The sequence below is a fragment of the Setaria italica genome, chromosome VI (genome assembly GCF_000263155.2).
Source record: "Setaria italica strain Yugu1 chromosome VI, Setaria_italica_v2.0, whole genome shotgun sequence".
NCBI lineage: Eukaryota > Viridiplantae > Streptophyta > Magnoliopsida > Poales > Poaceae > Setaria > Setaria italica.
The window spans coordinates 22,648,386-22,661,733 of record NC_028455.1 but is presented as its reverse complement, the minus strand read 5'-3'; the positions used below and the strand labels follow the sequence as shown (position 1 = coordinate 22,661,733).

Here is a 13,348-nt window from a genome sequence, read left to right as displayed (position 1 = left end):
GATGTAGTATTTGGTAGAGAGATATGTTGTTAATTTAGGCGGTTATTCCTGGTTTGCTGAGGAGAATCAGATGATCTGGGCTTGCTCTCCCTCTTTGATCTGTGCCTGTTGTACATGTCATAAAGCATGATGAATCCCTCTAATCTCCCGTAAGTTTGTGATCATCTTCGGACATTTGATCCCACTGTGATTATGGAGCTAGTGTCGTTTAATAGGCGATCTCATACATTGACATATAATCTTGAGATGACTCAACAAACAACCCGTACAATGCGTTGTCTTATAAGTTATCTGGTAAAGCTGTATAATTCCTTAATTTTGGATATGAGAAAAGAAATATTATGAGTTGCATGACAACAACTTGCACAATGATTGTTAAGTTGTCTCAGTCCTAAAATTTAGCTTATGAGGCGGTTGTTTCGTGGAACAACGACCTCTTTCTCTCTCCTCGCTCTCTATCCTTCACATCATCAAAAATCTTACGTGGCACTATATGAGACGACCTATGAGACTGCTGATGTATAGCAATTTAGGTGGCAACACATCTTTTGAGCCTGACATGCCTGCGCCAACTCTCTAGAGACGTGTTTGTCGGCCATTCGGCCTGACGAGGTGCGGTATGGTTTCAACAGTGATTCCAATGCCATTCGATTCCGAGTGCTTTGCCGAATTTCTTGTATCATCTGTGAGTGAGCTCGTGTGATGTATGTAGGCCTATCTCTCGCCTCTCGGCACTTGGTCGGGTATTTCTTGTATTTGCATATTGCAGGTAATAAGGCTTGATGGTTTCCCAGAACTGAGCAACATGTGTTCGCACTTTGCAGAGGCAGGCATTACCGGTAAGCTCATTCATCTACATCAGGCTGCGCAAAAAGATTGCAGCAGCATCTGCAAATACCGGAGTTCTGAACCCTACAAATTTTGCAGCAGCATCCGCATGTATCGAAAATTTACGAAAATTTCTAGCAGAGAATGAAGGCAGCATCAGGAGAAACTGTAATCTCTCAATTTCTGGCCAGTTTATACGTCGTGGGTCTCGATTAGTTTGGCAATGTGCCAAACACAAATCATCCCACCCAGCTGCGCTCCGCAAATGCCCGCCCGCGCGTCCCAGTCACCCCGCCGCTGCGCATGCGCCGCCGCCGCCAGGTCCCACGCCGCCCTCCTCCCCACGCTCTGGAACCAGCTGCTCACCGGCTACTCCGCCGCCACCCTTCCCGGCTTCGGCCTCGCCGCCGCGCGCCGGGTGTTCGACGAGATCCCGCGCCCCGACGCGATCTCATGGAACGCGCACGTCGCCGCGGGCGCGCACCCGGACGCATGTCGCCTCCTCCGGGCCGTGCACGCGCGGGGCCTCGCCGCCAGCACTTTCGCCCTCGCCTCCGCGCTCCGCTCCGCCGTCTCCCCGCGCTCGGCGCCCAGCTGCAGCCGTTCGCCGTCAAGTCCGGCCTCGCCGACGACGTCATCCCCGCTAGCGCGTTCCTCGACGTTTACGCGAGATGTGGCCGCTTGAGCGATGCTCGCTGTGTGTTCGACGGAATGCCGGAGCGGAATACCGTCTCTTGGAACACGCTCATTGCTGGGTACGCGTAGTCTGGGAATCTGGCACAAGCGAAGGCGCAGATGAAGCCACATTTGCCCTTTTGCTCGTTGCAGTTGACAGTCTGTTTCTTGATGCAAGAGTTGGACGGGAATCACCAACACCTGGGACAAGTAAGCTTTCGTTTACGTCTCACTGACCGTCTGTTTCTTTCCGTATCGCCGTTGTCAAGGCTGTTTTTGCCGGCGTTTCAGCATGATCTCAATGTGTAGGCTGTCAATGCGGTTAGGAGGACGATGCAAACTGGTGGTGGTGCAGGATAATTGCACGAAATATGCTCAAAAGTGCCAACTGGCCGGCGATAGAGAATTGGTCAGATGGAGCGCTCCAGCTGCAAATACGCAATGTGCAAGTGTTGGAATGTGATCTTGACCAACACCAACATTACGTGCATATCCACCTGCACCAACAAACATAAGAGAGATTAGTGAGTTTGTTACTAGTGTCGTCATGATCGGCAGGCGACCCTAAGGGTTATCTGGAGTCGGCCCTGACCCCACAGTGCTATAAGTGAAGAGTTGATGCTTAATGCACCTAATCACGTCATTAGTCAAAACACGGGTCGGGCACTGGAGGGGTTGGAAGCCCAATTACCATGTCTGGAGGCTGCTCCTCTACTTCCAGATTCAGTTCTTCATTAACCAGGAGCAAGAAGCTCCTAATCTGGTGAAGAATAAGATTACTGCTTCATCTAAAACAATTCATCTACGACTACAGATGGCACTTCAAGACTCTGGTCAGTTTAATCTAAGTATTCCGCATTAATTAAGTTAGTGATCATGATTAGGCTAAGATTAAGATCATGTTTAAGTTAATGAATTAAATCTAGGAGTAAGTTGTCGGACGTCAGTCTAGAAGGCAATCGAGTCGTTATTAATGTCCCAATCCACTATTTGAAGCGAGATCATATTTAACTGCAGAGCAGCAAATTATGAGCTCAAAATCAGTCATGCTCATGGATCATGGTGTTGCACAGTAGAACAATAACGGCCTATTTGGTTTGGCAATTGATTCCATCCGGCATGGGCTGGTCCTGCATGCACACAGGTTAGCCTGGTCTGAATATTTTTTGCAGCACGAGTCTTGCATGTTGGCTTATGACTAACCCTGCACGAAACAACTTGTTCACGGACGGGGTGATGGGGTCCTGTGATACAAATCAAATCACCTTCTTTTTTTTATAGGACGACTCCGAATCATCCCTTGTCTGATTGTCTCAAACCAAGCACACTGTAATTCAATGAATCTCTGGATATCTATGTAAAATGTTTATCGTCTAAATTAGCACAACATTGAGGGTTGAAACTTAATAACATACACCAAATTGTTCTCTTGTGGAACAGAGATTGTCCATGTATTATTACAGTTTCCTATACTTGGAGCTTATCTATCAATTCTGTTTGCCTTGGAATTACATATTTATTTAATCCACTGCCTCAGATAAGTCTTTTCTCAGACACAACCATGATGCAAAAGTGAGACCACTACACTGGTATCCAGTTTAGCTGAAAACTCTTCTTTAATGGATAAGATTTCAGCATAAACATCCTCTGTTGTTGGCCGGTCCTTGGGAGACATCTCAGAGCATACCAGGCCAAGATTAGCTAGCTGCAGAGCACACTTTTGGATCCCACCCATTACTTGATCTATGTCTTCACCTTCAAGATATCGGGTGAGATTGGGTTCTAAGATCTCATTTATTTTCAGTGGAAGGGATGACTTCACGAAGCCGCGAAGGTTTATACCGTCCTTAAACATCTCATCGGTTGGACGCTTTCCTGTGATCATCTCTAGAAGCATGATTCCATAGCTGTAGATGTCACCCTCAATTGAAACTTTGCACCCCATGCCATACTCTGCAATATTGTGCAAAACTTTATAAAAAAAGGTATGCACTTAACTTTGTTCAATAGTAGAAAGTTGGTTCATATTGTATCAACTATCAACACATCTTTATGTGACAAATAATATGCATATATTACATCAAAGAAAAGACAATTTATGTCCCTACCTGGTGCAATGTATCCGACAGATCCTCTGGGTCCTGCAATGCTCGATGTTGAAGAGTCACTGGATAGAAACTTTGCAAGCCCAAAGTCACCAAGGCATGCAACCATTTCATCATTCAGAAGCACATTGCTTGGCTTTAGATCGCAATGAACCAAAGGAGGAGCGCATCGATTATGAAGATAATCTAGGGCAGCAGCAACATCCAAAGCTATTTTAAGCCGTGAGTCTAAACTCAGTGGTCCTTTTGTGCTCTTTCTGTATTCTTCTGGATGGAGCCAGCCCTCTAGGTTACCATTACCCATGTACTCAAGAATGAGCGCTTTGAATTCAGTTCCTATTGGATCAAAGGTTGAACATACACTTATCACTCTTAAAAGATTCCGATGGCGAGTGTTTCTTAGAGCCTCGCATTCAGAGAGGAAGTTGTTTGGTGCTCCAAGTTGGTCGGACCTGAATACCTTTATGGCTACTGCACATAATTCAAACTTCAACTGACCTTTGTATACCATTCCAAATCTTCCTGAACCAACAAGATTGTTTGGAGAGAAACCATCTGTTGCTTTGAATAAGTCAGTGTATGAGAAATTCTTGAACTGCTTGAGTGATTGGTCAGTGAGCGTCTTAGCTTGCCTTTTCTTCTTCAGAATAATGACTGCAACACATGCCGCGATGGCTGCAACCATAGTAGAAAGTGGAACTACTACAGATACAATATATTTTGTACTCTTCCTTTTATGTGCTGATGTCCTGCAGAGTGGTACATGCGGAATTGGAGAAGTTGCACACAGTTTGCTGTTTCCTCTGATGAACACGTCACTCGCATTGGCAAACACGCCACCTCCAGGGACGGCCCCCTCAAGGTCATTGAAGGATAGATTTAGAAAACGTAACAAGGTGAAGGACTCAAAATATTCAGGAATTCTACCTGACAAGTTATTCTGGGAAAGATCCATCTCAGAGATGCCTTGTAAGCTGATAAAAGAATTTGGGATGCTTCCTTTCAGGAAATTTTTCTCCAAGTGGAGAGAATCCAAAAGAAGGCACTGACCAAGTGTGGTGGGAATCTCACCTGATAATTGATTGTTGGAAAGACTTAGTAAATTCAGATTAATTAATCTACCAATCTCCAATGGTATGTCTCCAGTGAGTTGGTTATACGACAGGTCTAAGCCTTCAGAAAGCGTAGATATTGAAAATAGTTCCTCAGGTATAGCTCCGTATAAGCTATTGGAAGAAAGGTTGAGTGTCGTCAAACGTTTACAACCATTTATGCTAGAAGGTATGAGTCCAGTCAAATCATTTCCCCCAAAATTAAGCTTAGTAAGCTGATCCAATTTACCAATTGATTGTGGTATTTCTCCAGAAAGTTTGTTGCGGGATAAGGTTAGGATGGACAAGTTTCGGAGGTTTCCAAGCATGTCTGGAATATATCCTGAGAGTAAGTTGTTATCTACTTGAAGGACAGTGAGGTTCATGAAATTTCCAATCTCTGATGGTATAGGTCCTGTCAATTTATTTTCTATCAGCACGAGGACCTTTAAGCTTTTTGAAATATTGGTAATATAAGTAGATATTACTCCTTGAAGGTGGTTTCTATCCAACCATAATTGGAGTAACTGGGTGCTGTTTTTTAGAGAGGATAAGAAAGTCCAGTCTCCAGCTTCAAGCCTGTTAGCACCCAGATCTAGGTAACTCAATTTGGAAAGGGATCCTAGTGAAGGAATAACACCTGCGAATGTGTTGCTACGAAGGTTTAGAACTTGCAAGTTTGAGGCGTTGTCAAGGGAAGAAGGAATTGGCCCTTCAAACTTGTTCCCTTCCAATATCAAATTTGTGATGCTTGTAAGGGTGTTACCAATGTCGGCAGGAAGCCTCCCGACGAGTTGGTTGGCACCAAGGCCAAGAAAAATAAGAGAAGAGATGTTATAAAGTGCTGGTGGAACAGTGCCTGACAAGTTGTTATAATTGAGGTTTAGTGTTTTCAAACTTGTAAGGTTACTGAAGCTCTCTGGGATCTGTCCATGTAAATTGTTATGAGAAAGGAGTAATGAAGATAAGGAAGCAAGGTTACCAAGTGAGTGAGGAATCTCTCCAGAGAGCTTATTTTTATCTAAGCTAAGGTACTGCAGTACTGAGGACGATGCCTGCCACTGCCTGAAAGGCGGGACAGACCCAGAAAGGTTATTGTTTGAGAGATCTATGTAAGAAAGGGTTGTGCTGTTGAATAGAGCGGCTGGTATTCGTCCACTAAGGCTATTATTCTGTAGATTTACCCACGTCAGATAGTTGCTCTTCCCCAAAAACTCAGGAATGTTGCCTGTCAGATAATTGCTAGGGAGGAACAGGGCAGAAAGATTGGGAAGCAAGCCAAGTTCTGGAGGGATGCTCCCACGAAGATTGTTGTTGCTAAGAATAATACTTTTAAGAGACAAACACTGACTAAGACCTGGAGGGATCTCACCTTGTAATGCATTGCTATAAAGGTCGATGGCCTCAAGGCGAGAACACGAAGATATTGTCTCTGGTATCTCACCACTAAGGGAGTTCATGCTGAGGTTGAGGTACTGAAGCCAGGTTAATCGGCTGATGACTGGAGAAATATGGCCATTGAGCTGATTATTGGGCATGTGGATCCTTTCAAGGAAGCTGAGGTTAGCAACACATGGGAAGATGTTACCAGAAATGTCCTCCGATTCAAGATCCAGTGCGATGACTCGAGATGCGTTCTGTTTAGTGGCACATGTCACCCCGTGCCACTCGCAGAACGCAGGGGAGTCGTTTCTCCATGATGCTAGTGCTCCTCCTGGGTCGCGGAGCTGAGATTTGAGGCAGAGAAGGGCATCGGATTCATTGAAGGTTCCAGATGAGGCGTGCAAATTTGGACACAGGGCAAGTAAGCTGAAGAAGATGAAAGAAAGCGGTGGCAGGAAGGAGGCGTTGTAGATTGTTATGCGAGGCATCTTATTGCTGTGCATGGGTGTGTTTATCATTCTGCTTGATCTTATGTAGAGCCTCATGCCAATTCCGGAGCACGAGTCCGGCAACCAAGTTTACTACTGATGGTTTTGAATATTGTCTTGTGCAAGTTTAATTTCCCACCTAATGCAATACAATCGTCATCAGCTTTTACAGTGACACAAGCCTTGCAAGATCTTCAAGTCAAGAGTCATGGATGAATAGTCTATCACGTGACAGTTGGCGATGCAATTGTATCCGAAGTTTCAGCACTCGCTTTCCAATTTGAACGTAATTATTACTTAGCCGTCCAAACGCGGCCAATGTATAGTCGTCTCTTTTATGCGTGGGAGTCGGTGATTTTCGTATTGTGATGATGTATGATTATTGACGCCGATGTAATAATGCCCAAAGCTGCGTTCGTGCGTCATAAAGGACCAAAGAAACATACCGATTGAGATATCACATTCAACACGTTTTTTTGTTGAATTAGTGAATCCGCCTGCGGCTAGTACTAAATAAGAATATCCTGCTGCTATTTGCAAAATATTGATATTTAGATATGCAAAAAGAAATTCTATTTTACTATCCCCAGTTATTTGATTTTTCCATTTTCACTCCATACAAAATAGACTCGATTTAGTCCCAAAACTTTTCGAACCGGTTCAGATAACCCCATAATGAATTTTTTATTTTTTTCTCCATTATATCAAGTTGCATTTTAGGTTTAAATCACGTGGGTGAATATACATTATTATACCATATCGAATAAAATATTTCAGAAATTTTCATGATTATCTGGCAACCTTGAGCCATACCATCTATCGCGGTTGAACTTGTGGTCCAAGTCAAACCCTAAAATCTCAAGAACTATCCTAAAGAAATAGGACAGATTCACGTCACCATCTACATATTAGGTTCACGTCACCATCTGCATCTGCATATTAGGTCAGTTTTAGTAATAAGCCGACCAAACGAAACCCCACCTATCTAAGAACAGACACTCTAGGAATCTTGCTTTCCTAAAGTTTGGACGCATCCTCCCGCAAGAGGTCACTCCGGGAACGTAAAACTCTCCTCACAGGCTGAACATGGGCCATAGCAAATAGCTAAGGCATCTGCCATCCCCTTACACCAACATGCCATCCTCCTACAAGCATGGTACCACAATTGCTAGTCTCAGGCTGAACCTAGCCTCATACTAGCCACTCGGCCCTTAACTGCCAAAGCGAGGGTTATCGTTCAAAGTGTATCCAGTATCTACCACAGTTCTCTTGTCTCTAACAGGTAACGATGATCCATGAGGTCATAGTATAGGGCCTGTTTGGTAGAGCTCCACGCAGCTCCAGATCCTCAAAAATAGCCCTGCTCTAGATTTTTTCAACCAAACGGTTTGAGATCCAGCAACTCCACCACAGATCTGCTCCACGAAAATGGTGGATCTACCCCCAGATCCATGGATTTGGTGGAGCACCTCAGGGGGTGCTCCACGAAATCAAATTTGGTGGAGTTGGAGGAAATTACCCACCACTGCCACTCATTAGTGGAAAATGACCGGTTCGTTCTATTTCTGCATTGCTTCCTTCTCTGCTCGCGCTGCCATGGCCGCGCCCCGCTCGCCACAGCCCCGCCACGCCCCGCCCGCCGGAGCGCCACCCCGTACCCGCCGGAGCACCGCCCCGCCCGTCGGAGCGCCGTCTCGCTCCGCCGGCGGCCAGCGCACCCTGCCCTATCGAGCGCCGTCCCGCCCGCCGGAGCCCCGCCCCGCACCCGGCCGCCGGTGAGGCCGCGCCCGCCAGCCACCACGCCCCGCCCCGCCCCCGGCCGCCGGCGAGGCCGCGCCCGCCCGCGCGCGAGGCCGCCTGGCCGCCGGCGAGACTGTGCCCGCCAGCACCTCAACCGTGCGTGCAACAGCGCCAGGAAGGAGATTTTTTTATTCTGATGCATGGGCCCAAATTGCCAGTGAGATAAAGACAAGAATGGAGCTGTACCAAACGCTTTTTGAGATATTAGATCCACGGTGGAGCAGCTCTATGGTGGAGCTAACTGGATCTATGGATTTGGAGCTATTTTTTCAGAGCTGGAGCTCTACCAAACAGGCCCTATATAACCCGTTAGGTATCTTACACATGAAGAACTTCTCTTAAACAGATTTGCTCCATGTATGTTGCTTGCACTGTTACACACGGGTAAAGTTTTAGGACCGTAGGATTGTCATCAAATTGCTTTGATTAGTGTAAAATTGTTCACTGCGATACAAAAATCAGTCAACTAAATGAAATAAATGTTATTGTCTTGAAAAATACTCCAACAACAAAAATATTCTACGCAACAAAAGAAGGTTCTGCTTAATAAAATTAATGTTCCAAGTTACAACAAAAAGATATGTTCCCCTCGATAAAAAAAAATGTGTCAACCTCATGAGAAGTGTTCTAGATTACAACGGAAAATGTTCGCTTAATAAAAAATGTTTTAGCCACACGTGGAAAAACATGATTTTTAAAAAAAAATTAAGATCTCGACAATTCAACATAAATCTAATGGTCCAAGAGGTGACTTGCGCATATGAAAGAAATTAGTCAAGTCACAAAGATCCCACTGCAATCCCGCTTTGATGGTATCACATTGACTAGTCACATTTTAATTTATTGCACGCGCATTGTGTCAGTACAATGGCATCTCTGTGGAAAATTTGATTCTAAGTGGAGTGGTCAAACTGCACTGGCGATAAGCCATATTTTGACCGTTTCAAGGAATCAGGTTCAAAAGTTGCAAACTGGTTCTTCATGGCACTTGGCACCTTCCCAAGCTCTTCTTCCCTTCCAGTTTTTGATTTGTCTTGAGTCAAGCATTTTACCAAATCCAAGATAGTGAAATGGGATTCATAAACGCGTCCGAGGCTCCTATTTGAACTTGCTACGTCATACCTATGCAATGGCCGATGTTTAGGCATATACCTATATAGATAGCTCCTGGAACCACAAGGAATTAAAGCTTCTCGGTTCTCATACGATGATGTTGGGGTGCCCTTCCTTCCGTGTTACATTTTTTCTGGTGATCCAGCTAATTCTTATCAGCATGAGCAGCCTCGTTCCCCTAGCAGCCTCGAATCAGGGATGTAAGTGCTAAACTAAATATTTGTTTTTACTATGATTTTTACAGAAGTATGTATTGTAACCTTGGACGACAAGCTGATCCAAGGTTATGGATTTTGATCTCCTAGTTTTTACATGCTTTTAATCAAGAGCAGAGGCAGAGATAATAGATTGATGGTTTGTCTGAATCACACTAGGTTTGAAATCTGTTGATGACATGTCTCTACTTGTGGTTGAGCTTGTATATTCATAAGATCATCCTCTCCCGGCTCTCTGTGTAGAATAATATCAACCAATGCTATGTTTGGGTGATGCTTTTAAGGTGTCACAAATCTATTTAGACCACTAAAAGGTAGGACTAGCCCATCAACATTTAGCAAACATGGGTTGAAACTAGAAAACTAGTAAGGCCCCTTTTAGGGCTAACGCCCTCAGGTACTTACCCCAAATAACGGCACATAAGTACCGATGATCTCTTAGTGTAATAGTGGCCATGCCTTATCGCCTCACAGTAGTAATGTTAATTTTCCTCCATTGTTCCAAACCTCATGTCAAAGCTAGGTCTTTCTTTCCTTTCTTGAACTAATATGCAAGTTGCAAAAATGGAAAAAAAAACATTTGTTTATGGAACAAATTTACGTTTTATTTTTGTATCATGTAAATAAATTGAGACGAAGTCTGAAGTATTGTAAAGAGTGTATATATAGATGACATATTTTCCTTTTGGATCTTGGTGCAGGCGGTTGGGGCTCCTCTTCAACTCCATGCCCAGGAGACCCTCCAGTAACGAACTGCCCTCGGCCGCCCTGTCGACAATAGCCCTTTATGATCCATGAATATATGAATTTATACAGGTGTCATTGATACACGCGTCAATAGATTCGATGATTTCCAAATTTCATGTTATACGGGTTGTTGTCTTGTCCCCAAATTCAATATATATGTTACGTACAATCCTATATCACTTTTTGCGTTGATGTATATATCAATAAATCATTTTTAAATCATTTTTTAGGAGACGTATCAATATTTGATCACTTCATATACATAAAATCTATCTTCATTTTCAAATATATGTGAACTCTACTCTTTATATTATCATCTAATACTCAGAGGCTTATATCTATACTCATATATATAAAATCTATCTTATATGTAATATCTTTTTAAGGTACTTTTTAGACCGTGTAACCAAATGGTACATTTAAAACATCAGAGGCCTGTAACTATGTGTGAGGAGGAAATTCACGCTCAAAGTATGAGCTCAAGAGAACCCTCCAGCAGTAGTTAAGGTAGGAAAAGAATAATCTAAACAACATTATAAAATCATAGGCAGTTCTAGATCTTCTTTTGTTCCCTTGAGAGCACATGAGTTTGCTCTTCTCCTTAGCTTATTAAAAGGAATAGGCACTCGCGTGTATAACCCAAGATGGAGAATGAATGAATTAGATAAACTTAAAACTTTAAATAGCTTACACTACTTTGCATCGTAGTTCAGTAGAACATGCTATTTAGGAGTATATCTACGGTTGATCTATTGAGAAAGAACCCACCCATAAAAATATTTTGCAACAAAGAGTCAATCCTAACAAAAATTACTCTAAGTAAGAACTTAAGTTGTAAGTATGAAATGCGGGAAAACGTAAAGAAGTAGGTAAGAGAGGATGCAAACTTGGCACAACGATTTATGTCGTACTATTTGGTAGGTAAATGTCACCCCTAATCAATATTTAAGCTCCATCAACAATATATTGCATGATCATTTTTATAGTGGAGATGATGAGTTGAGATTGAGTCACTTAACAAAAGTCTGATGAGCCTGTTGCTGATTATATCAGAAGGTTTAGAGATGTAAAAAACCGTTGTTATAGTCTTGTTATCTCCGAGAGGGATCTAGCTGAATTAGCTTTTAATGGATTACGGTCCCATACCAAAGATGAATTGGAGGGTCATGAATTTGCTAATGTTACCCAAGTTTTGCAAAGAGCTTTGGCTCAGGAAAGCTGAACTAAGGATAATCTGATCGTCCCAACATGCATATGTTGAATTATGATTCCTCGGACGATGAGAGCAATGATGTTTTAACTGCTGAATTTGTATGGCCACGCAAGGATAAACCTAGTACTTGTACTTCTCTCAAGCTGGTCCGAAAGAATCGGCAAGAAGATATGAAATGTACTTTTGATGTAGCCAAGTGCGATAGGATCTTTGATGAATTGCTTAAAATTAGGCATCTAAAAATATCTCATACTATACCTCCATTTGAAGAGTTGAAGAGGAGGGCATATTGCAAGTTCCATAATACTTTTTTTCGCATGCCACTAATGATTGCAATGTGTTTCGCCAGCAAATACAATCGGCCATTAATGAAGGTCGTTTGACTCTTCATGAAATGCAAGTTGATCAAAATCCTTTTCCAGTGAATACTCTTGAATTGACAAATCCCAAAGGGCTAATTTGGCCAGATCAAACCGAAAAGGTTAAAGGGAAGAATGTGATTATTGGTGAAGGAAAGCCTGACAAAAAGGTGCCACTGGAAAAAGATCCCTCAAGTCACAGCAAAGACTTCTATGCTCGAGGGGCAAGGCAAAAGCAAGGCTGCCGGTTCTGCACAGACCAGTCTGACCGGTCAGGGAACCAATCTGACCGGTCATCCCAGAAAATCTGGAGCCAAGCGAAATCTGAAGAACAAGGCAAAGCTGCCTTTCAAGGATCTGTTGGCCAAATATGAGAAGGAAGCATCTGGTCGGAAACAAGGGGGTTAGCATAATAAAAGTAAAAATCAAAAACCATCTTGTTCTTGTGAATGTCATGCAAACTATGCTGCTGCATCACATACACCCTTTTGGCCGACTACGCCATGGTCTTGCCCGTACCCCTGCTATTATTCACCTCCTGATCATAAGGGTTTTTATATGCAACCATGTATTGCTTCATATTCTCCTGCATATTCAAACTATGGTTCATTGCAAAGATCGATTGTTGCTAGCAATAATCTTGTTAAAGGTGCACCCTTTGTTACTAAAGGTGGTAAGAAAGATAGCAAGGAAGATTCAAAATACCTGCAGCCGAGGTGGTGTCCCTGTGGCGGAACTGCCCTAATTAACTTAGCTAAAGCACACTTAAGTCGCCTGACATGCGATCATGTGCTTTAATCAAGTTAACTCGGCAGTCCATCGGGTTTCATCCGATAAACCACTATATAGGATCGAGAAAGCAGAGCTCACACGAAGGTGAGTGGTTCCAGAGAATACAATAGATCATCAAAGATAAAAGAGTACATTAATTTATTACAATACTCGGTTTGAAATTCAAACAAGTTTGCAGAGTTCTTAAGTAGCGAAAATAAACAAACGGAAGCTAGCGCCGGAGTCGGACGTCACGATGAGGCCGATCATGACATCAATGATCCCTGTCCTCGCCGTCCGAGGAGGGATCCCACTCGACCGTCCACCCAGGAGGAAGCTGGGGAGGCCAAGTGCCACAAGCAGCAAACTCAGGGGCTTCAACATCACCTAAAAGATGTGCCACAAGCAAGGCTGAGCAACTATGCTCAACAAGACTTAACCACGGGTGGTTCTAATCCACCAACTTCTAGACATGCAAGGCTTTTTGGCTGAGGGGTTTGTTTTGCCAAAAGCGACTACAGTAGATCCTTACTTTCAATATTTTCGCCACAAGTTCTACG

The 13,348-nt window shown here is 43.5% G+C and overlaps 1 protein-coding gene and 1 long non-coding RNA gene across 3 annotated transcripts; one reads left to right on the top strand and one right to left on the bottom strand.

Moving 5' to 3' along the window:
* The first annotated feature begins 698 nt into the window (after window positions 1-698).
* LOC105914639 lies at window positions 699-3,767 on the top strand. Its single transcript, XR_001164310.2, has 5 exons — window positions 699-1,713; window positions 1,813-2,336; window positions 2,521-2,647; window positions 3,308-3,488; window positions 3,633-3,767. It is a non-coding gene; the product is annotated as an uncharacterized LOC105914639 (long non-coding RNA).
* On the bottom strand, window positions 2,856-6,910 carry LOC101755192 (probable LRR receptor-like serine/threonine-protein kinase At3g47570). 2 transcript variants are annotated; one of them, XM_022827374.1, is made up of 3 exons: window positions 6,288-6,910; window positions 3,612-6,200; window positions 2,856-3,456 (listed from the first exon to the last, which is right to left on the bottom strand). In XM_022827374.1, the coding sequence occupies exons 1-3, from the start codon at window positions 6,625-6,627 to the stop codon at window positions 3,053-3,055; spliced, it is 3,333 nt and encodes a 1,110-aa protein (XP_022683109.1). In that variant the 5' UTR covers window positions 6,628-6,910; the 3' UTR covers window positions 2,856-3,052. The 2 variants fall into 2 exon arrangements, with proteins under 2 accessions (XP_022683109.1, XP_004974655.3); XM_004974598.4 differs by having other exon boundaries at window positions 3,612-6,910.
* Window positions 6,911-13,348: the final 6,438 nt, after the last annotated feature.